Here is a 24,006-nt window from a genome sequence, read left to right on the forward strand (position 1 = left end):
CTGGGAGTAACAAGAAGTAGGGTCCTTCCCTTTCCCCATTGCTTTCACAAGGACATGAGCTCTGGACTGAGGAGTCCAAACTTTCTAGATGATTTTGTTATATCATCTTAAGGCAAGCAGAAGACCTACTATGTGACAGTCACCATACTAAGCGCTTTACACACATTAGCTCCAACGCTCACAGCAACTCAGCTAGATAGACAATATTATTCTCATGTTATAATGAGAAAATTAAGGCTTAGAAAGGTGAGATGAGCCAGCAAAGGTTACACAGATAGCAACTGGGTGACAGCTTTGGTTTAACTCATGTTAACCTAATCCAAAGTCTATACTCCACAACTACACCATGCCCCCATGTGATCCTATAGCATCACTTTTTGTGTGTGTTTCTCTTAGGAACTATCTTATAAATGAGTCTGCTTTCAAAATATTAAACATCTAATGAGTATCTGCCTTGAGTAAGACATAGAGCTAGTACGAAGATAAGCAGTGATATTTATAGTACATAGAGCTTTATATAAGCACAGAGTGCTTTCACATACATCATAGTTTTGGATCTTTCTAACTCACAGATGTAGTCATTGAGACACAGAGGTTGTACGTCTCATAGCAAAGCTGTCACTTATTAATGATGGCCACTATTTTTTTTACACACATTCTCCTTTCAAAAGGTAGCATCTCTGTTTCCACCCTCTTAAGTCTGGGTGGGCTCTGTGGCAGCTTGACCAGTGCAGTGGAAGTGACACCATGCCAGTTCCATCCTTAGAGAAGATGGGCAGCTTTTGCCTTGGTCCCTTGAAGCCCAGAGCCACCTGTAGGAAGTCTGTAGAGAGGTGCTGAAAGAACTCAGAAAGGGACAAGACTAGATTGAGACCAGCCTCCCAGCTACACTGCCTAGCATCAGGCATGTGAGGGACACTTTCTTGGACCCACCTGTCCAGCTCAACCCTAAGCTAAATACCACCAAGTGACCTCAGTCATAAGGTATGTGACCACATGGAGTGGAAGAATCACCCATCCTGGCTCTGCTCAAGTTCCTGACCCAAAACTCATAAGACAGAATAAAAAGACTGTGTTTTAAGTTACTAAGTTTGGGCTAATTTGTCATACTGCAATAGATAAGCAGAACAAGAGCCGTCAGCCAGATCTTCTGACTTAAAAGCCAGTTTTCTTCTCTATCATGACATCTTCAAGTTGCTTAAATGCAGACAGGCAGTAAAACATGTATGAAAAACTTCTAAGATACACAGAGATAAAAGCCACAGAAGACATACCAAGTGCTTTGAGGGTTCAAAGAAAGGAGACAGCACATCCAGTTGAGAAATCAGAAAAATGTTTCACAGAGGGAGTAGTGTTTCTGTTGGACTTTAGCAGAAAGAAAACCTTCTTTTGTTATCATTTTGTTCTTTAATAAAGTAATGATGTTAAGGGGAGGGAAAGAGCCTCCCCAACCTAACAACCGAGACATTGCCACAGTTTATTTCTTCTAACAAATTTTTCTATGCGTTTTGATTTAATTTCAGTTACAAAATTAAGACAATTCTAGTAAATAAACAAACCAAAACTATAAAAGTATATTAACTGAATGTTAAGTTTCCTTTTACTTCCAACCCAATCCCATCTTCCTCTCCAGAGGAAATTTCTATTAACAATTTGAGTATGTTTTATCCCAACTCTTTCTGAAACACATGTGTAACTGAATCCCTTCTGAAACTGTAATTGTATTTCACATATAGTTCTACAATTTGCTTTTTTCACACACTCACACACACACACACATATATGTATGTGTGTATATATATGTGTGTGTATATATATATGTATATATATATACATGTATATAGTATTTCTGTAGAGCTACCTTAATGGATGCATAATATTACACAGTAGACATGAATGCTAATTTGTTTATAGTCATTTCCCTAGTGATGGGCATTTATTTTATTTTCTACACAGGTTTTATCTTATTTGATCATACTTCTAGTAACATTACCTTATGAATACTTTTAATGAATAAGATATGAGCAGATATAGGCAAAGGCATTCCAGGCAAACAAAAAAGTAGAAAAGTTGGAGCTGGATTTAAGGAGGGTTAACTGGCCTGTTTTCTTTGGAACATAAGGTTCCGATGGGGACATAGTGTCAGTCATGGCAGAAAGACAAGGCGAGATTCTGCTGCACAAGGAAGGAAATAGGAAGTCAGCGAAGGGTTTGAACAATGACACAACCAGAACTGGGAATTGTGAAGGTAATCAAGTAGGGTTGTATAAGAAGAAGAATGAGCCAGCTTTCTGAAACAAGAGGGTTGTTTATTTCTAGGAGCACATACCATTTAGTAAGCATCTCCGATGTGCCTGGCTCTTGATGTACATTAGCACTAATCTAAAAGATATACCGCAAAGCCAACCATCTCAGTCAAGATCACACAGGTACTATATGATCCAGGTAATAAATGCTGGAGCACCTGAACCGCCTGGCAAAGTCTGTGTCCTTGGTTGCTTTATTCTCCTGCTTCATTGGCTACAACATGAACTATTGTAGGTAAAAAACAATGTGCCATTTACAATATTGCCTCTGCCAAATCTCTCCTTCACACGCTTAGTCACTGCAATGCAAAGAGTCCACCCCTCAGGTATTTTGGGGCCTGGAGGGATGGGGTCAGAAAGATGATATTGTCCCAGCACACGTCTCACAGGTCATTTACAGTAGGGTCTGACCAGGCATGGACCATGCACTGCGACTACAGTGTGTTAATCATACCCATAACCATGTGTCTTTAAATGTCATGTGCATGGAAACTAAAGTTTCAGAGCTGATGGACTCTGTCTTCCAGATGCCTTGGAATGAGAGGCTTGGACCAACCAAGGGTATTTCTCCATTTGTCCACTTTTCTCCATTTCCACTTCTGGTTTCCTAGTCTAATGAGCCTTCAACTACTGCAATAACTGGTCTTCCCACATCTTCTCTTACTTAGGGTTGCCAGATCTAACAAATAAAAATACAAGATGTCCAGTTAGTGTGAATTTCAGATAAACAATAAATATTTTTTTAGTATAAGTATGTCCCATGCAATATTTGGATGTACTTAAAAATTATACAAAAACAATAATTTTTTAGTATTAATATGTCCCATGCAATATTTGGGACATATTTATACTAAAAACGTATTCATTGTTTATCCAAAATTTGAATGTAACTAGGAATCTGGTATTTTATCTGGCAAACCTACTCTTGTCCATCTCTAATCTAGTCTCCATATCGGACCCACAGTGAAGTTTCTCAAGCAAAAGTTTGATCGTGTCACCTCCTTGGGAAAAAGCCTTCAACAATTATCCATTGCTCTTATGATAAAGACCAAAATTCTTAACACAGCCTATGGGACTCTCCGGAAGTCTCCACATTGTCCTGGCCCCACGGTCCCTTCTTCACTGCACCCAGCAGCTGGCCCTCTTGCGGTCTTTCCAGAAGCTGAGCACTCTACAAGCTTCCTCTTTCCCCTCCCCCTTCACCAGCTTCTGTTCATACCTGAGGTTTCACTCAATTGTCACTTGTAGGGGAAACCTTTCCCCAGCTTCCTGGCGGAGTCAAGTCCCACCTGCACAGTAGTCCATGGGCCCAAATTCCTCTCCTTGATAGCACTTGTCACAGTTGTAATTTTACATTTATTGGACTGATTAATTAATGTCCAGCTGCTCCACCACACCGTAATCTCCGTGAAGGACGGATACTGTCAAACTGTTCCCTATTTTTAAATGAGTGAATGAATAAATGAATGATAAATCTCAGGGGAACCAGCATTGATGGCAGCAGTTGTGGCCACTGGGGGAGACCAGGCTGGGGACAGAACAGCCATAAGATAACAGATCTTGGTAGAAATAAACCAGGCTGGAGAAAAAGCCAAAAGCCTGAAGCCTCTGGCTGGCTGAAAGGCTTCCCTGGTGCAAAGGCATTCAGGAGCCCAGCCCTGGCAGAGGCCAGGAATGTATTCAGTTGGTTCAGATTAATAACCCAGAAATTATCTAAGGGTCTTATTCTGGCAGAAGGTTAGCTGAGAACATCCAAGCAGTTCTTGACCCTCATCTTGGCAATGGATCTGGTAGAGCTCATTTAGAGAAACAGGCATACATTTTGACTGTTTCTTGATAGGGGACTGAGGGGGGAGGGGGAATGGGGCGCATCTTTAAATCACTGGGCGTAATATTGTCTGCTTCCAGGAAAAATGTAGGAGGTGTGGAAGCCCAGAGTCCCACCAGAAAGCTCCAGGTAACATCCGCTCCACAGCCCTGACCAAGACCCAGCACAAACCTGCCCAGGCTGAAACACCACAGCCGACTTACACTGGAAAGACATTTCCCAGACTCCAGGACTGTTGCAGGATGGAACCAGACACATACTCCCAATAAAACACAAGGGATTGCTTTGTGGCTCCATACCATGGACACTAGGCTTGGAGGACAAAGGACCTGCTTTCTACCTCCACACCTGTGCACATTGCATCTGTTCCCCTCCTTTTTCACCTGGATTACTCCTCCTCCTTTACCACTAGGCTCAAGTAGCAACTTCTCCAGGAAACCTTCCTTGGCCACTCACTTCCTGTCATGCTTCCTCAGTACACTGTGAACGAATACCAGTGTCATAAAATTTGTCATGTTCTTCTCTTATTCTTGGTTCATTTACCTGACTCCCCAACAGACTGTGGACTTCCATAGAGCAGGGACCACACCGTGTGTGCCTGGCACACACTAGGAACACAATAATGTCTGTTGAGTGAATGACCTGGGTCCTGGTCCTTGCTGACACAAACCAGCTGTGGGACTTTGGGCAAGTCACTCCCCCCTCAGGTCCTTCATCTCTTAAAGAAAGAACTGGGGAATTGCCACTTCCCATACTTCCCCTGTGATGGAGTAACAGGGACCAGATTTACCCCACCTGGAACAACCAAAGCATTTAGGCAAAAGACAAAACCCATGAAATAATGGTTGCTGTGGCCTGAATGTTTGTGTCCTCCTCCCCAAATTTATATCTTGAAATTCTAATCCCCAACGTGATGTTGTTAGGAGGTGGGATCTCTGGGGGGTGATTAGGTCATGGGGGTGGAGCCCTCATGAATGTGATTAGTGCTCTGATAAAAGAGATCCCACAGAACCCCCTAGCCCCTTCTGCCATGTGAGGACACAGCGAGAAGGCATCAGCTATGAACCAGGAGGAGAGCCCTCACCTGACCATCCTGGCACCCTGGTCTCAGACAGTTCTATTGTTTATAAGCCACCAGACCTGTTCTATTTTGTTATAGCAGCCCGAACAGAATAGGACAACAGTTTTCAAGCTACTGGACATCAGACAAGGAGTTCCTGAGAGACGGGAAACAAACAAGGTGAGTCTATGATTGCTCCAGCTCACTGCCTTGAGAGCGTTCTAGGCCGCAATGCAGGAAGGGGAAATAGGCGAAAGCCAGCCAATACCCTGAGCTGTGAAGACAGAACTGTAAGTCTGGGGAGACCAAGGCAACTAGAATTCACAGGACAGAGCACCCGAGAGAAAACTTCACAAAGAACACCAGAGATCTGCAAAAAGTCCCTCTTGGGTGTGAGGAAACTACCCAAGACTGAAAAGATTGGGAATAGCACCTCTTCCCACCAGCCAGAATGTAAAATCTCATCATTGCCAGGGTGCTGGGTAGAGGGCTCAGGTCAACTCAGTAGTGGGGGTAATTAGTCTGAGACTTAGCACTGCTCCAGCCCACCTAACAAGCCACACAGAGAGGAATGGATGCAATGGCTTGTAAAGTATTGTCCATGTCTAACATTCTATGGCCTTAAACATTTAATAAAGAAGACACATTCATTCACAGCATGAACATTTCTAGGCACTTCCTAGATGCCAGGCGCTGAGCTTAGAGCTGGAGAAGTACACAGATGGTGATGATGCCTTCCATACAGAGAATGTAACCAGCCCTTCCTTCCACAGGTACTATTTCATCAGGGCCGCAGAACTCTGCAAGGTGCGCCTGTCAAGTAGTTAGTATTAGCATCGCTATTTTACAGATGGGAACACTGAGACTCAGAGGGGCATGGAGTTGCCAGAGTCCATGGCGAAACTAGGCCTGGAACCCAGGTTTCCTGATTCCCCCATCCAGGCTCTTTCCTTAAACTTTTGATTCTTGGAAGGGCTCCGTAACCCCCTGAGAAGGAAGCAGGCTGGAGCTCCCTTCCAGCCCCCACCAAACCCAGCAGCCTGGGCTCTTCTCTTGTGTTCAGCAGGATCCAGGAAAGGCACCCGATCCTCTTTATTATTATTAATACAATCAGCAGCGCCATCATTATTACTGTTATTCTTGGACATCAGAGAATTATGAACATCCTCAGAAATGGCAAGACACATGTTAGCCAGCTGTTCCCCATTATGCCCTCCCTGGGTACATGATACGCCTTTCATGTGCTTAAAATCATAAATAATTTTTAAAGTATGTTGCTCTTATTTTTTTTATTCCAGGACTCAAATGTGGTTCTCATAAAAGCTCGCTTTGGCCTCATTGTCCCAGCTAAGAGGTTTACTGAGATGCCTTCTCTTCTTACTTCTTTTTTCCCCTTGTCTCACTCTGCCTTTCCCCTCCAGAGGTGCACAACAGTGTGGTCTGAGGGCTGGTTTGTTTTCTTGCTACATTGGAATCATGTTCCTTTCCGGGATGCAGGGAACCAAGGCTATAGTGATGTCTATCACGGACATATACATGTTACTGTCCCCGTTTTACAAAGAGAGAAACTGAGGCACAGTTTACTAACATGCTCAATGTCAGATAAACAATTGGAAATCCAGTGACCCCAGAGATCAAGGAAAATGTGTAACAATATGAGATACAGTAAAACCTTGGGTTGCGAGTAACTTGGTTTGCGAGTGTTCCGCAAGATGAGCAAATATTTCTAATACATTTGAATTTGGGAAATGAGCAATGTCTTGCAATATGAGTAGTTTGTTTCCGGAACACATTATGCTCGCAAACCAAGGTATTATTGCATAAACAATATAATCTTGATTATCCATGAGTCATTTATCTACAGTGACCAAGAGGGTCTCTCCCTGCAACTGCAAGGAAAAATCACCAGGAAGAACACAGGCCAGGCATAAAGATGGAGAGTCAGCCCAGCTGTAAGCATGAGCGCTGCTTACACCTCACAGCCCAACAGACGTTAATTCAGATTATGTGCCTCTTTTAATTTATTTGTGCTTTCCTCTGCTCCTGTAGCCACTGGATAACTGAGGATTGACCGTATTATTTACAGTTTCGCACTCATTTTGAGAGGCAGAGCTGAGCTGAAGATTATCATCACACCCACCTACACATCTTTAATGTCAAAACACAGAGAAGTTGACAGTGTGGTAGGCAGCACCACAAGGTGAACGCCTGTGGACAAAGAAGTTATGAGGAACGGAAGCTAAAGAGGCCACAGAGCTCGTCCACTGTTCTCATCCCCCCTCTGCCTGAGAGGGCAAAGGGCAACAGGACCTGAGGCATTCCATGCGTAAGCACGTTGACCCCTGCGGATGAGTGCTAAGCCATCCACCAATCAAAATGCAAATAGCACTAAGAGCTGCTGAGATCAGCTGCATCCTAGAGCCCAAAGGCAGGCTGTGTGTGCACACCAAGAAGCTGACCAGTCTCTTCATCCTTACCTATGACGACAGGTCAATTTCCTGTCTATAGCAATGCTGACTGCAGACAGTAATACATTTATAAAATGCACGTGCTCTGATGTCTAACTCTGTATTTATTTATGGTTTTTAATTCTGTCTCAGTATGTCTTCTATACATGAATGAATCTTTGCTGACTTTAAAAATGTGGGATAAAATCCAAGCTATTTACATGGCTGACTAGGCCCTTACAAGCTGTGCCTCCTGCCTCTACCGCAGCCTCAGCCCCCCTCTGCCTGCAGTCTCTGTGCTGCATGCACACTGGCCTCCTCCCAGTTCCACACATGGGTGAGGGTTTTCTTACCTTGGGGCTGGAGGACAGGTCCTTCTCTCTTCTGGGAAAGTTCTTGCCTGCCCTCCCTACCTGGCAAACTTCGACTCAGCCCTCAGGTCTCAACTCAAATGGCGCCTTTCCTCACCCTGCTCCCCATTTAATTTAGTTTCCTCTAGTTGGCTCTCTGTCCACCTAGCTCTTTTTCTTCTGTGGGTGCCTCCCAGCTCATAGCCAGCTATCTAACATCAGTCCTTACCACACTGAAGCCACAGGGGGCCAGGATCAGCATAGTCCCCACAGAATCACCAGCCTCCAGCAGAGTATCTCATACATAGTGATACTCAATAAATATTCACTGAATGGAATGGATGAATGGAGGGATGGAGGGATGGATGGATGGATGGATGGATGGATGGATGGATGGATGGATGGGAAATGTGAACTTCCGAAGGGTTAGAAACCCTTATACATAACCTAGCCCCATTCCAGGTACAATTAGACTCTTCCTACATGTTTTTTGGTAACTGAAGGTGACCCAGATCAGGGATGGCTACTAAGGTACATCTCCTACTGCGCTGCCACCCCTCACCCTGCAGGAGACCTAAGGGGCCACAGCATTCCTTCCTAATGCCCTTGGATGGAGCCTCAGGACCCATCTCAGCATCACTCTCGGCAAGCTACCATCAATGGATTAGGTCTAAGGGGTGTGACCCATTCTTTCATTCCTCAGCAAATATTGATTTAGCACTTGCTCTATACCAGGCCCTGTTCTAGGTGTTGCGGATACAGCTAGACAAGATCCCTCCCTCATGGAGCTGCCAATGTAATGGGGATACAGACAACAAACAAAGATACAAACGTGTGACTCAGTAGGGAAAGTGCTGAGTGTTAGGAAATAAAACAAGAGAACAAAATGGAGAGTGGTGGGGGAGAGGGGGCTTCTGCCACACTGGGTGGTCGGGAGGCCTGTCTGAGCAGGGGCCATTTAAGCTGAGACCCCAGTGAAGTGCAGGGGGGAGTTCTGCGGGCATCTGGAAGGCGTCTCCAGGTAGAGGGAAGGCGAGTAAAAAGGCTCTGAGATAGAAACATGCTTGGCATTTTGTAAGCACAAGGAGGCCAGTGTGGCTGGAAGAGAGTCAGCCAGTGGGGAGGGGTGGGGAATCAATTTCTGTACCAGAGGAGGCAGACACAGCATCCATTCAGAGTCCCTGACCCTGTAATTTCTGGCCCCTCTCTGGCCAATAGACCTTTAATGTCCGTGGCAGAAGTCACATAACCCCCTCAGGTTTGACCTTGCCCCAGCATGGGACAGGTCTGGTCGATGGTCCCACCCTGCCTTTGCACCCAGTTCCCCTTTTCAGCGCTGTTATGCAGGTACTGGAAACCACTCACCCGCCACCCTAGGTGAGGGGTCTGGACGGGTGGCTGATTTTAACATGTGCTGATTGCTATGGTGTAAAGGAAGTATCTCCTGCCCCTTATTCACAGGGGATACATTCCAAGACCCGCAATGGGTGTCTGAAACTGCCAACAGTACAAACCCTGTATATACTATGTTTCTTCTTATACATACATCATACCTACGCTGAAGTTTAACTCATAAATTAGGCACAATAAGAGATTATAACAATAACTAATAATAAAATAGAACTTTAACAAGATACTGTAATAAAAATTACGTGAATGTGCATGCTCGCTCATTCTCTCTACACACACACACACACACACACACACACACACACACTATCTTATTGTACTGATGGCTGAGAGGACAACTACAGTGATTGATGGGCAGGGAGCACACACAGCGTGGAGAGGCAGGACAAAGGGGTGAGTCATGTCCTGGGCGGGACAGAGTGGAATGGCGTGAGATTTCATCACACTACCCAGAACAGTGTGCAATTTAAAACTTATGAATTGCTTATTTCTGGAAGTTTCCACTTAATATTTTCGAACTGCAGTTGACCGTGGATAGCTGAAACCACAGAAAGCAGAACCACGCATAAGGGGGGGAGGGACTACTGCATACCCACCATGGCCAATTTCAAGCTATCACTGGTGTAACAACCAGCTTTCAAAATTCCTGAAAATGTAGTAATCTGTTATGAGCCAGCACATCACTGACACCAGTTCTTACTGGGTAAAAAGAGCTCTGCCCATGAGCCTCAAATGCCAGAAGCTGACTGACCCCGACTGCTTCTCTGCCTCTCCCCTCCTGCTAGCCCTTTCCCATACATCCACAGGGGCAGCCATGGCCAAGCTGGGCAACCATGGAGAGCGACCACATGTCCCAGCTACTCAGGAATGCCCAGGTCTCTACTGTATGCTGGCATAATTATCAATAGCTCTTTCACTCTCAAAGGGCCCGACCTTGGGTGGTACATTCAATGGTCAGCCTATGCACCATACCCAACTCTCAGCCCTACCAGCACTGGGTCCAGTGTCTGGGTCCCAGCCAACCCCAACCTGGCATGTGCTACCCTAATTCAGATAGGCACAAATGAGGCTTTAATAAAAAAAAAAAAACACGACTTCTATTTCAATATCTTTTAACCATGAGTCTAAAAGCAACTTAATAAAACAGAAATTCACTTCTCCTTTCATTTTTATATTTTCAACTTCACTTTTTTCAGCTTCACTGTTACTGAAGGTGTCGTTATATTTCCATATTTTCAGCTTCACTGTGGTCATACCAGGCCTGTATGCCTCTCAGGTTCCTCACTCAAACCGCAGCACTTAGGTGGCACCAATTTTTTTTTTCTGATTTTTGAAGATGAGAAGCATTACACACAAAAAAAAAGTCAAAGTATTCTGCACTCTTTCTAGCCGATTTAAATAGCAATCAAAGAGCATGCACCAAAAAGCCCATAAAGATATCAAATATAAACCCTACCCTCTCAGCTGCGCCTCTATTAAAAACAAATGTTCAGGAACAGACAATGACAACAAGGAGGAAAGCCCCGCCTACAGCCAACCCTCTGCAAACAGCAGCAATTCTGGTTCATTTAAAAGGTAGTGATGATATCAATAAAAGGAACCTATCCAGAAAGGCCTTGTGATGGCTGAGTACACAGTGACCCTCTGCCCAGGACCCAAAATCTGCAAGTTCTCCATCCTTCATGAAACTCATGGTGTTTCTCCTGCTTCTTACCTTCTGGTCACCAGGGAGGATTCACTAAACTATCAAAATAGCCCTAAAGCACCCCCTGATAAATGCAGGAGTTGGTCAGGGTGAGGAGGGAAAAGAGGGTCTTGCCTGTTCCTCAAGTTTGCATGGACTGTACACAGCTGTGAGCTAAAGCCTCTGCTATTATGCCAAGGCTCACAGCCACAAAAAGATCCTGGGGTTGAGGAAGCAAGAATGATTTGATATCAATCAGTAGATCACTCTAGTATTTATTGAGCATCTATTATTTATGTAACACCACGCTAGAGTTTGCAGGGGATACACAGGAAACAAACTATAGTTTCTGCTCCCAGGGGATTACGGTACATGTGGAAATACAAGAAGAAGGCATCCAAAGCAGTTAAAGAAAAACCAACAGGTATGAAAAATACTGACTATAGGTAAAGGCGAGATCAGTTCAGCTGAAGAAATAAAGGAGGGTCCACAGGGCAGTGAGATTTGGGCTGGGGTGCAAAGGATGAGTTTCTTTATTGTTTATCTAGGGAGGGTGCGGAGATCATTCTAGGACCAGAGGCAAATATTTGAAGCTTCTGAAAAGGCTCCAGGGCCTAGAAGACAGCGTCGAGTACTCTCCTTTTGACTAGCGTCTAAACCAGGGAGCTCAATGTAGGCTCCACAGAGAGGCATAGGTTGGATGAGAGCAGTCCAGCGAGTGCAGGGGAACTCAGAGAAAATGCAGTGATGTGACCAGGCTGAGGGGAAAAGCGCGGCCCCAGGTGAGGAGCAGGCATCCACAGGCTAAGTGTACCACCCCACTTAAAACACAACTTGCAGAGGTGGCGGTTGTAGGGCATTTTTACTCTTAGATATTCGGACACAAGCTGAGTATGAAAGACCCCAAAGGGTATCTGTCCTCAGGTCCCTCCACTCACATCAATAATAGAGAAAGAATTAACAAATTCACAAATTGCCATTTGGCTTACATGTGAGCCACAGCATTTTAAAGCTAAGACAGAGAATATAAGGCCCAACCTCCATACTTTACAGATGAGAAAGCTATAATCCAGGACTGTTAAGTAACTCCCTGAGCTAGTCCACGGAAGTGACAAAATAAAAACTGAATTGTGTTACTTCTCCCAGTCCAGCATTATTTAATCTAGGATGGACTCTCCCAGAACATTGGTTCCCCGAGTATCTATTAATACACCTATTAATAACCTACTAATGTCCACTAGGAAAAAAGTTGAACAAAATTGAACTATTTTCTTTACTGCAAGCCTTCTCAGAACTTTTAATTGGTCAAATAAATTGCAATAATTAGTGTTTCTAGAGTTTGTTAGACCATGATTTTTTTTTTTTTTGAAAACAAGAAACTATGATTCTGTAGTATACACTTTGAGAAACGCTGTTCTAGACCACGCTGTCTCAAACCCTAGTTAAGGATTCTTCAGTAAAGTGAAAGGGTAGAAGCATGGCTTTGGAGACAGACAGAAATGAGTTTGAGTCCTGGATCTAACCCCTTCGTGCTGTGTGACCTTAGGTAAGTTTATTAACCTCTCTAAACCTCAGTTTCCTCATCTATAAAAATGGCGCTAAGGCTAGTTAGTACCTACCTCATATTGTCGTTGTGAGGATAAAAAAAAAATAATGCATGTAAGGATCTTATCAAACAGCACAGCCCACGGGAAGTATCAGCTAAATTTAAAACTCAATTATCTATATATCAACTTTTATCTATGGTTGCTAGTTTTGGGTTGTTGTTTTTTTAAGATATTTTGTTTTGACTGACATTGTTGAGAGTGGTTTTATGAGCCTTTCTCCTTAATGTCATATGTAAAAAATATGAAATGTGGGCAACCTTTAAAACATGCTAACAACCTTATTTTACCCCTTACCAAGGCAGGAGCTTTAATTTAATAAAACCAATGATTATCTTTGGAAACAGAAGCATAAATGGGAAAATAATTGTTGACCCAAATAAGCAGCTTTTCTTAGCCACTCCAGGTCTCCTTCCACCATGAATGCTAAGGTGAGCCTCCCCCAAGATTCTCCAATCTCATCAAAGCAGGGATGTGAACTAGATGTTGACATGCCAAGGTCATGCAGGAGGGTGCTTGCAGAAAGACTCCTCTAGACAACCACAGGCCCAGCATCAAAAAGTGAACAAGCCTATTGCATGCAAGCAATCGTAGAAGATGCAAAATAGATTCTTGGAATGCAGACCAAGCCAACAAGCCTACCAGAGACCCAGGTCTTAAATTGTCTGCTTCTTGCTTCCTGCCCAGAAGAAAAGTGTATTCATTTCCAAGGACTGCCATAACGAATTACCACAAACTGGGTGGCTTGAAACAACAAAACTTAGTCTCTCACAATTGTGAAAGCCACAAGTCCGAAACAGAGACGTGGGCAAGGCTGTGCTCCCTCCAATGGCTCTAAGAGAAAAAGCTTCTGTGTCTCTTCCAGCCTCTGATGGCCCAGGCCTTGGCGTGGGGCTACATCACTCCAGTCTCTGCCTCCATCTTCACAGGGCCATCTCCCCTGTGTGTCTGTGTGTCCCAAATCTCTTTCTGCCTTTCTCTTCTAAGGACACCTGTTGGGTCTACCCTAAGTCCAAGATGATCTCATCTTGAGATCCTTAGCTAATTACATCTGCAAAGGCCCTCTTTCCAAATGAGATCACATTCACAAGTTCCAGGGTTAAGGCTTGGGCATATTTTTTTAGACACCACTGTTCAACCCACTACAAAGAGGATTATGGACCTTAAAAGTACAAACCTTGTGATGGTTAGTTTTATGCATCAACTTGGCTGGGACATGGGGTGCCCAGGAATTTGGTCCAACATTATTCTGGGTGCGTCTGTGAGGGTGTTTTTGGATGGGTAGACTGAGGAAAGCAGATTGCCCACACTAAGGTGGGTGGGTCTCGTCCAATCAGTGAAGGTCTAAATAGAACAAAAAGTCTGACCTCCCACGAATAAGCAAGATCTCTTCCTGCCTGCCTGCTAAACTGAGACATTGGTCCTTTCCTCCCTTTGGGCTCAAACCAAAACATGGCCTCTACCTGGGTCTTGAGCATGTCAGCATTTGGACTAGACCCACACCATTAGCTCTCCTGGGTCTCCATCCTGCCAATTGCAAACCTTGGGACTTCTCAACCTCCAAAATCACTTGGGCCAATTCCTTATAATAAATACAACACACACACACACACACACACACACACACACACACACACCCTGTTGGTCCTGTTTCTCTGGAGAACTTTGAGTATACAAGCCTCAAATCTGGATAACTGAGGAACAAGAGGTGCTTAAATCCTGGCCAGGCCAAGTCCCTAAAGCTCATGGGTGGGCATCACGAGCCAGGGCGAAGATCTTCCTAAGAAATTTTTGCAAAAGTCATAGTTACCAAATCAGAATCTCCAGAGAGGCAATAATAAGCAACTGAGAACAACTTCCAGTCATTGACAAAGCTCAATGGAATTAATATTTCCCTCCTAAGGGGCCACTCAGGCTAACTAAATTGTCAAGTTTCTTTGCTTTTTAACTGGAATTCTATTAGTTTCTCAAGGTAACACTAATTTTCTCACACAGACTGGAAAATTCTTGGTGGAAGTTATGTATGTTTTCAGTTAACTAAAAAGGGAAGATGAATTATTCTTTAATAATTGCAATTTAGTAGATTAAAATATTTCAAAACATGGGTTCCATGGAGAGAATTAAAGTATGAATGCACTTCTGCTCTAACCTTTATCTCTTTTTTTTTTCCAATTACAATTGACATTCAAGGGAAACAAAAGAAAAAATAAACAGGACAACATCAATACAAAAAGTTTTTACACAGCAAAGGAAACCACCAACAAAATGAAAAGACAGCCTAATGAATGTGAGAAGATAGTCGCCAATGATATATCTGATAAGGAGTTAATAACCAAAATATATAAAGAACTCATACAACTTGACACACACACACACACACACACACACACACACACACACACACACACACACACACAAAATCCAATTCAAAATGGATAGAGGACCTGAATAGACATTTCTCCATACAGGACATACAGATGGCCAATAGACATATGATGAGATGCTCAATGTCACTATCATCAGAGAAATACAAATTAAAACCACAATGAGATATCACCTCATACCTGTCAGAATGGCTAAGCTTTATCTTTGGATCAAATTAGCTCATCAGAAATTTACCTACATTCCCTGTAGTACAACCCTCCCTGAACTACATTTCAACATTATATCTTCAGTTTTTACCCAGAATCAATTAAGAAATGGCCATACAAAGAACATTCCAGAGCCTTATATGAACTCACTACTGGGAAAAAAAAAAGTCATGTCTTTTATATAACAATTATGCATTAACAACAGGAAAAAGTTTGCCTCCTCTGAAAAAAAACAGATGCTCATTTCTATGGATTATGTGAGCCACAGTCCTTTCTGCCTTGGCTACCGGGAAACTCAGAATGAAATTTGTCTCACTTGCCTTAATCACTCTTATTTTTTATTTCAATTATCATTATTTCCCTGCACTTCCCTACTTCCCCTTCAATTACATGATTCCTTTTTATGTGTCCTTTTACAAAATGATACATTTGTACTTATGCTTCTAGTTGTAATCCATCTCCAGTCCTGTTTTGGAACATAGGCTAAGAAACGAATCAAATAACCCCAGATTCATGGGAGCAGTGCTAGGAGTGGAACTCAGGGTCACCACTTGTCACACCTGCTGTCTATCCTTTGAAATGGGCGCCTTCAAGCTGTCCCTCCCATGCTGGGGGCCTGAGCAGTCTTCCTGCTGGCTTTCCCAGTGACTGCATCGCAGACCTTGCACATGGAGCCATTATGTTTACGGACGCCCCAAGGACCCATGCTATAGGAAACAGAAATCCCCCAGCACATAGTCCAAAGGCCATCTGTTCCCGCCTCTCCACTGATTCCGTGTCTGGGCTCCTGGCTGGCTTGGCAGATTTAAGGGACTGGGCCTGTGCTCCCCGCAACACTGCAGATGTTGGCTGTGAAGGGAAATCGCAGGAAGGAGCAGCCCCGATCCCGTGCCAACTGTGCTGCCCGACACACCACATGGGAACCACAATACCAACAACAGCAATAACAGCAGTTGTCTTGTGTTGTGTGTGCCCTAAGCTAGGCATCCTCAATGCACCGTCACTGCTCCTTACAATAGCCCTGCAAGACATTTATTACTCCTGGTTTGGAAATGGGGGGAGCTCTGAGCCTACTTTCCTGAAAAGGTATGACTTCCTGGAAGTTCACGGCATCTACTTGCATGGTTAGGACTCATAAACTAAAGTCCTTATAGGCTCCGGGGAGCAGCATACGTGACCCCGGCAATATTAGTCACTCTATTAATAACAGCTACAAAAGCTTTGACAGATTGGACAGAAGTGATTTTCACCCACCCCAGGCATGTCACTTCTTCCAAATTGAGTCAACTCTGGCTGGATTAACATGATTTCATTGACAAGAATGGATGCAGTTTTCCCCCTCACCCATTCCCAGGCTTGTTTCTGCTGCAGGCAGAGAAGTAATAAACGTAAGGAGTGAGAAAGGGGGCGGGGTAGGGGGTGTTCATTCATATATAATGAGAGTGAATGAGAAATAAACATAGATATTGACCATAATCTAGAAGGGCCGCCTTGGTAATGAGCAGAGGTGAGAAAGTGCCCATTTCAAACCTTCCCAGGCTGCTCAGGGCCAAAGGCCAGGCCTTCCCACCCCCTTCCTGTGCATGGATGAGTGTCCCTCACAAAATGCTGGCTCCTCTGTTGTTGTTTTTGGAAAACAAATGCTTCCTTCCAAGGTTCCCCCTCCCAGTTAATATCTGTGCTTGGGACTCTGAGTCCCTGGACACATTACTATGGATTTGTCCAGGTTTGAGATCTCGATTTCGTGATTTCTTCCCCATCTTCCTGGTCTCTCTGGACCCCACTGAGTTATGACACAAACCTCCACCGGCTTAGCTGATCCCACGCCATGCCTCAGTCTTCCTCCACATTCCGCCTGCCGCCAGGATGTGGCTCTCTGCAAATGTAGTTTATTCTCATTGTAGTCACTTCCCAAACCCATTAAAAAAGGAGGGAAACGCCACTGAGCCCAACACTAACCGTACACAGACTGTCCTGTTTCATCTTCCCCTCCAGGCTCCTTTCTCATCTCAGGAACTGGGTTTAACCCTCACCCCTGGGATCAGGTTCTCAGGTTAATTTTTAAAAACATATGCATCCGACCCAGCATACCAAGTTATACCCCCCTCTCCTGGTTATGACACCCACTGTGAGGTCAACGACAAGCCACTGCGTTCTATGAGTACAAAGAAGATCAGGGACACCAGAACAGTCCACCTGTGTGGAGTCCGGGGCCCAGAAACCTGCGGGAAAGTTCTTTCTGTTGTATTTGAAGCCTTGTAGGAGTCACCACCTGGCTTTGCTCTCCCTGGTCCAACACATTTACATGCAGAATCCGTCCTGTGGTAACGAGCTGCTATGTGACACAGCATTTAATTAGTGTTTTGATGTCTGGGCGTGTGTGTTCTTCCTGCTGTGCCTTTGACTGTCAGCTCTCTGAGGGCATGGATTGTTTCTGTGCCCCGTGGGGCTTCTCCAAACACTCTTCTTCAAGGGGAGCTCCATCCTGCTGGTTGCCTGTTGGATCAGTAGGGAAGCTGGTTGGGGGACTAGGAATTGAGAATAGACATAAAAATATTTGAGAACTCAGACACAGTACTAAACTCCTGTATTTCCATAGCACTGGCCAAGCACTGGATTCTTACAACAACCTTCTAAGAAAAATTGGACAGGTGTTATTCTGTCCATATCACAGATGAGGAAACTAAGGCTCTTTAAGATGAAGTGACAGCCCCAAATCACAGAGCAAATAAGTGCAGTACCAAGGTGAGTAGTCTGGTCTTCTGAGGACTCATCCAGTGTAGGTGTCTACCACTCCCTGCCTCCACAATGAAAAAGAAGGAGGGGTAGAAACAATCTAAGTGCCCATCAGTGCATGAATGGACAAAGATGGCGCGGTGCGTAATCACAATGGAGTGTTATTCAGCCATGAGAAAGAAGGACATCCTGCCATTTGCAACAACATGGATGGACCTTCAGCACATTATGCTAAGTGGAATAAGTCAGAGCAAGAAAAGTACTGTATGATATCACTTATATGTGGAATCTAAAAATCTAAATTTGTAAAAACAGGGTAAAATGGTGGTTACTAGGGAATGGAGGATGGGAAAATAGGACAGATGTTGTTTAAGGGTACAAACTAGCAACAAGTAGTAAATAAGTTCTAGAGATCTAATGCACAGTATAGTGAATATAGACAACAATATTGTATCATAATCATCAAACTTGCTAAGAAACTAGAACTTAATTATGCCCACCACTAAAAAGAAAAGAATTATGCAACATTATAGAGGTGCTAATTATTGCTACAATGACAATCCAATTACAATATTTAAATGTACCAATTAGCATGTGGTACACCTTAAATTTATACATTATATGTCAAATACATTTGAATTATAAAAAAAAAAATGCAAAAAGAAAAAGGAGGGAAACTCAAAGATGGCTGTGTTACAATATGTCCTTGTCTTAATCATCTACAAATTCAAGTGCAGGTACCAGCTAAACAATAATGGTTCAGTTCCACTAGGCTAAATGTTTGAGGCACATAAACTCAGAAGGCAGATATGCTCTCAAAGGTATGAGCTTATAAAAGGACAAGCAGAGACCAGAGGGACAAGAGGCAGGCACTACTTGGGGACTGAGTCTGGGAATGAGAAGGAGAAGAAGGTGGTAGAGAAACAAGAGGTGTGGTGGGGTGTCCACGGAACAGACAGGAAAGCTAGGAGAAGGCATTAGGAGAGAGAGGTGGAAGGGAGAGGGAAATAGGGAAGGAAGAGTATGAGAGTGAAAGAAAGATGGGAAAGAGAGCAAAGAAGAAAGAGAGACAAAGAGGGGAGAGTAGAAGAAGAATACATACTTCTGTGTCTCTAGGTTTCCTGCTAAAAGGATAGTCCTAGGGGATGGAAGCAGTAGCATGGGCATTAGCGTTTTGCTCACCTCCTTTCCGTGGATCAGCCAGCAGAGATAAAAACACAGAAAGTGAGATACAAATAGAATGAGATTAAAAGAATATTAGATAATCAGATATACCAGAGAAAGGAGAAGAAATATATATATTGAAGTTAGAAGGACGACAAAGGAAAGGTTGGCCACGTTAGCACCCCATCGGGGGGAAGCAGAAGCCTCTATCCAAGGCTGAGACTTGGATCATGTTGCCAACAGGTTGGCAGAAGAGGCGGAGGTCCAGAACGAAGATGAGGCATGGTATTTAAAGACAGCAATAACAGGAGGGAGAGGTCTAAAACTAGGAGACAATGAACACAGCAGTGCAGTGGAAGGGGAAAAGATCACAGTGTGAAACCAAGACACTCAGCCATGTGACCCGAAACAGTGACCTCTTATTGGCAGGATGTGTGTAGCCAATTTTCATGTCTTTTTTTTTGTTCATTGCTTAATAGTCATGTGTCCACCTGCCATCTTTTACCCATTTTAATAAGCCTATAGGAATAGGACCCTCACACTTTATCCTTCTCAAGTAGAGGATTCATGAGAACATCACACATGGTGGTATTTGATGAGTGATTTTTGATGGGGACAATCGATCTGTTGATAGTGAAGATGGTGTAGGCATAGCTAACAATGCTAATCAGATAATGGAAATATTGAAAGGAAGACATGTTGATGACATTCAGGACATCAAGGGTAATATGATGAGAGCTCTGATGGTCATTCCAGAAAAGGAGTTCCAAAGTTGCTTGGAAATGTGGACTAGGTGCTAGTGTCAATGCATAGCTTCCCAAGGGGAGTGCTTCAAAGGTGTCCTTAGTGATATTCAGCAACGAGGTATGTAGCACTTTTCCTAGGATGAGTTCGCGAACTTAATTGTCAGACCTTGTAGCTCACTTAAACTATTGGGTTGTCGGAAAAGTCATGATGTATTTTTTTCTATGTTTTTCATTGCAAAAATGTGTCACAACTTTTCCGACAACCCAATAGATTATCATCTGCTCCAAGGTACTTCCTAGAGACATCTCAAATGGCCAAAGCCAATACCCACCCATTTCCCCTAAAATGTCTATTTAAAAAAGAATGGTGAATCTGTGAACATGTTTCCTTTCTCTTTGGAGGTGTTTGCTGGATATTGTTTTCCAAGAAGACTGTCACCTAGGAATTCCCTGGGGAGATTCTTAAATTATACATAGACTACATCATCTAAAAAGGACCTCAGAAACCATCTAAGCTGTGTGGTTCTCAACCAGATGTGGATCAGAACCTCCTGGGGATTTTTTTTCCCACAATACTGATGCCAGAACCTCATTCCATACCAACCAAAAAAATCAAAATCCCAGAGGGGGACACTGGCATAAAATTTTTGAAAGCCTTCCCCAGATGATTTTGATGAACTCTCCTGATTAAGAACCTTCTATTTCACAGAAAAAAAAGATAAGTGAAACCCACCATCACACAAACTTAGTGACAGAGTCACAACCAAAATAGGTGTCTTCATAGCAAGTTTGGTGCATTTCTGTGTGTGTGTGTCAGAGAGACAGAGATAAAGTAATAAAGACAGACAGAGACAGAAAGGGAGAGATCACTCATAGGTCACTTAAACTAGATTATCATCTGCTCCAGGACACTGTCTAGAGATATCTCAAATGATCAAAGCCAATAACCACTCATTTCCCCTAACATGTCTATTAGAAAAAGAATGGTGAATCTGTGGACATGTTTCCTTTCTCTTTGGAGGTGTTTGCTATTGCATGCTACTGATGCAATCAGCATGGCTTGCTGTCTGTTCTCATTACTACATTCACTCTAAAGAAATGCCTGGCAGTGTTGGAACTCCAAGGGGAGGGAGAAAGGAGGTATAATGGAGAAATAAAGAACTTGATCAGAGAAATGTTTGGCTTCTCATGGAACACAACCAGGTGAAGCTCTGAGGGGAAAGGATCTCCCAAACCCAGCCCCTCTCCCACCCCAGCTCTCTTTCCTGTCCTCCCCACATCATTGTCCCATATTTAGGATCCCTGGGGAGTCAGCTGTGGTTTCAACCCCACAAAATCCATGTCCCACCTGGCGCTGTTCCCAAATTCTTCCCATCCATCGAACCCTCAGGACGCCCCCAAACCCAAGAGAAACATGCTCATACTTTCTTGGTAGGAACTTTGATCTTCAAGATTTCTGCCTCTCTGGCCAGCACCTGCCACGGAGCATGTATCCGGACAAAGATAGATCCCTGGCTTTTACTCTGTAAGGTACAAAGGAAGAAGAAATGGAAACATTTATAAGGACATAACTTAAATGTCTGGCTCCCCAGCTTTCCCAAAGGAGAAGCCCCAACCTGTTGTTTCTTCAGTTTCTGGGTTTTGTTCTCTTTAAACTTCACCAGGAGCCCGTCCCCTCCCACCCACACCCCATCCACCAGTTCTGTTCCAGAAATGCTCTCATCAAAACCCACAGGGCAGTGTTCCCAAAGTGTGGTCCCTGGAGTTTGGTGGCTTCAGAGGAAAGGAAGAGTTAAAACCATAGTGTTCACAGATTTGAAACGTGAGCAATTATGATTTTCACAGATATCCTATTAACTCATAACAGCAGTTGCTCGGTTTACCTCTGCCAGCATTCAGTAAACAGCCTGCAATTTGTCTTCTTGCACATATTTTCATTGTTTATTGTTAAGTTTGTATTTTTGTTCTACTACTGTGCTATGTCATAGCCCAAAAATCACAAAATTGGTTCATCTAAGCCTAAAAGTAATGATATAAATAAGAATTTAAATGGTACAATGCAAAATAATATCACAAACATAAATCATGAACAGAGCTCCAGTGTGAATATAAAGTATAAATCTATGTCCCAGGACAAGTGATTCTGTGAGTATATTGATTTCACCCAAAGATGAAAAGTAAGGAAAGGAAATGCAGTAATGAGTATTTGAAAATTAGGTCTTATTGACTTAACAATCCATTGGCCCTGGTCACCATGTCTGTTATAAAAATTGGTCAGATTATGACATAAAGCTACCAGTTTCTCTTCATTTTCAAATAAAACCACAAATTTTTTCAGAACAAGCACATAGAGGGAAAAAAAAACACTCTCTGGCATTCAATTAATTTTGTCACTAAAGAATGAAAGAGATCAGAACAAGGAGGAAAAGCAAGTAAAAGTCCCATCATTTGTGAGAAGCTTCTAAAACTACCTGCAAAATTAATCGCAAGTACTGTGTCCACAGAGAAAGTGGAACAAGATGATAGCAAAATTCCTTCATCAAATGACTGTTGGAAACCTAAAACCCATGCGCCATCATGGGGAGATGCTGGTGTCCTGGCCAACATGCCATTTACATGAGGATGCAACCTCTGGGGGGTAGAGTGGGACCCGAGACAGAGCAAGTGTACTCTCCAGGGAGACGTGCTTGCAGCTTCTTGTTCCATTTTCCCCCTGAAGACCCATGCTACAGAAGAAAGGAGGTTTTCACTGAATTACTGTGTATTTTGTGAAGCAGGATGCATGGAAACCAGTGCTGAGACGGCACCAGCTCTGTGTGCAGCGAAGGTGGTACCGCTCACGTATAAGCAGTTGTCCCTTTTGAAAATCATTCCCCAGTTTCAGCCACAAAGACCGGTTGGTGGTCAACCACATGCCCTCTGTTTTCGGTTTAGTGTTAAGATAATAGTGGCAGCCATCCACGCACAGCCTCTGACCATCTGCCTTTCCGGTGTGCCAGGCAGAGAAAGAGACGTCAGGGAGAGACTGCTTTGCCCACTGAAGTACACCAAGTATGACAGTGCTCACATACGTTTTTGAAACGATGAATAAAATAAAAAGATATTTTAGGATGCTCATAATGCAAGTGAAGACTATTTCTATGATTCTGAATGGCAGCTCCACAATATACTCAGTAATTCAAATATCCAGAACCTACCTCCACTTCGGGAATGAAAGCTGATGATTTCTAAGAGAGGAGAATGAAAAAGAAACCAGGATTTCACAAGAAATTGAACTGTAGTACGAAAGTCTAGGGTATACCAATACTTGAAAATAAGAACAGTAACCTAGATGCTTGTTTACTGACATATGCTAGGACAGAGCTGGGGAGTTTTGTGCTTTAGCTCACAGAATCTTCACAGCCATGCTGGAGGGCAGGTACTATTACCATCTCTATTTTACAGTTGAGGAAATCGAGGCAGGAAAAATTTAAGTAATTCATTCAAAGTTACACAGATAGTGTGATTTTAAAGAAGTATTTGAATGCAGGCAGTTTGTGCTCTACCTGATTATTATTTCCTCTCATCAGAGACAGATATGATATGTTACCGAGCATAGTTAAAAACCACAGCCAAGGGCTGCAACAGGACATAAAGATGTGATTTGAGACTAAAAGTAAATGAAAGGATGGATAAGGAATCTATGAAGCTGTCCTAAGATGAAACGCTCCACCTTCCAGCTGCCAAGTGGGCATAGTTATGAGAAAGCCCTGGAAGTGGACTTCAGCGAGACATCTCCCCAGTTTCTATATCCATCTATGGCTGCCATATCCAGGACTACTAGACAGAATCATCAATCACTTGCTGCTACTTCTAACTGTAATTTAAGCTTTTCTAATTTAGTGAAAGGCAAGTCTAAGAAAAGAAACCATCTGTGAAGCTGCCCTTCAGCCCAGCTCTCCATCATGCCCCAGAAACAATGTTTTTGGTGAAAATGACAAACAGTACCATCCCTCTCACAAAGATGAAATCATGAGTATTATTGATTTTAAAATATTTTGTTTGGTTTTACTTTTTATTTGTGATGAACCCTCTTTTTAA

At 43.4% G+C, this 24,006-nt stretch overlaps 1 protein-coding gene across 1 annotated transcript in view; it reads right to left on the bottom strand.

Annotated features, from left to right (window-relative positions):
- ANO2 (anoctamin 2) overlaps positions 1-24,006 on the bottom strand; it is a 318,461-nt gene that overhangs the window by 221,949 nt on the left and 72,506 nt on the right. The window contains exons 4-5 of the mRNA XM_019627082.1: positions 21,351-21,449; positions 20,475-20,477 (exon numbers count right to left, since the gene is read on the bottom strand). Of these exons, the coding sequence (XP_019482627.1) occupies positions 20,475-20,477; positions 21,351-21,449 (102 nt within the window). The remainder of the gene's footprint in view (positions 1-20,474; positions 20,478-21,350; positions 21,450-24,006) is intronic.

This window comes from Hipposideros armiger, unplaced genomic scaffold (genome assembly GCF_001890085.2).
Source record: "Hipposideros armiger isolate ML-2016 unplaced genomic scaffold, ASM189008v1 scaffold_706, whole genome shotgun sequence".
NCBI classification, from domain to species: domain Eukaryota; kingdom Metazoa; phylum Chordata; class Mammalia; order Chiroptera; family Hipposideridae; genus Hipposideros; species Hipposideros armiger.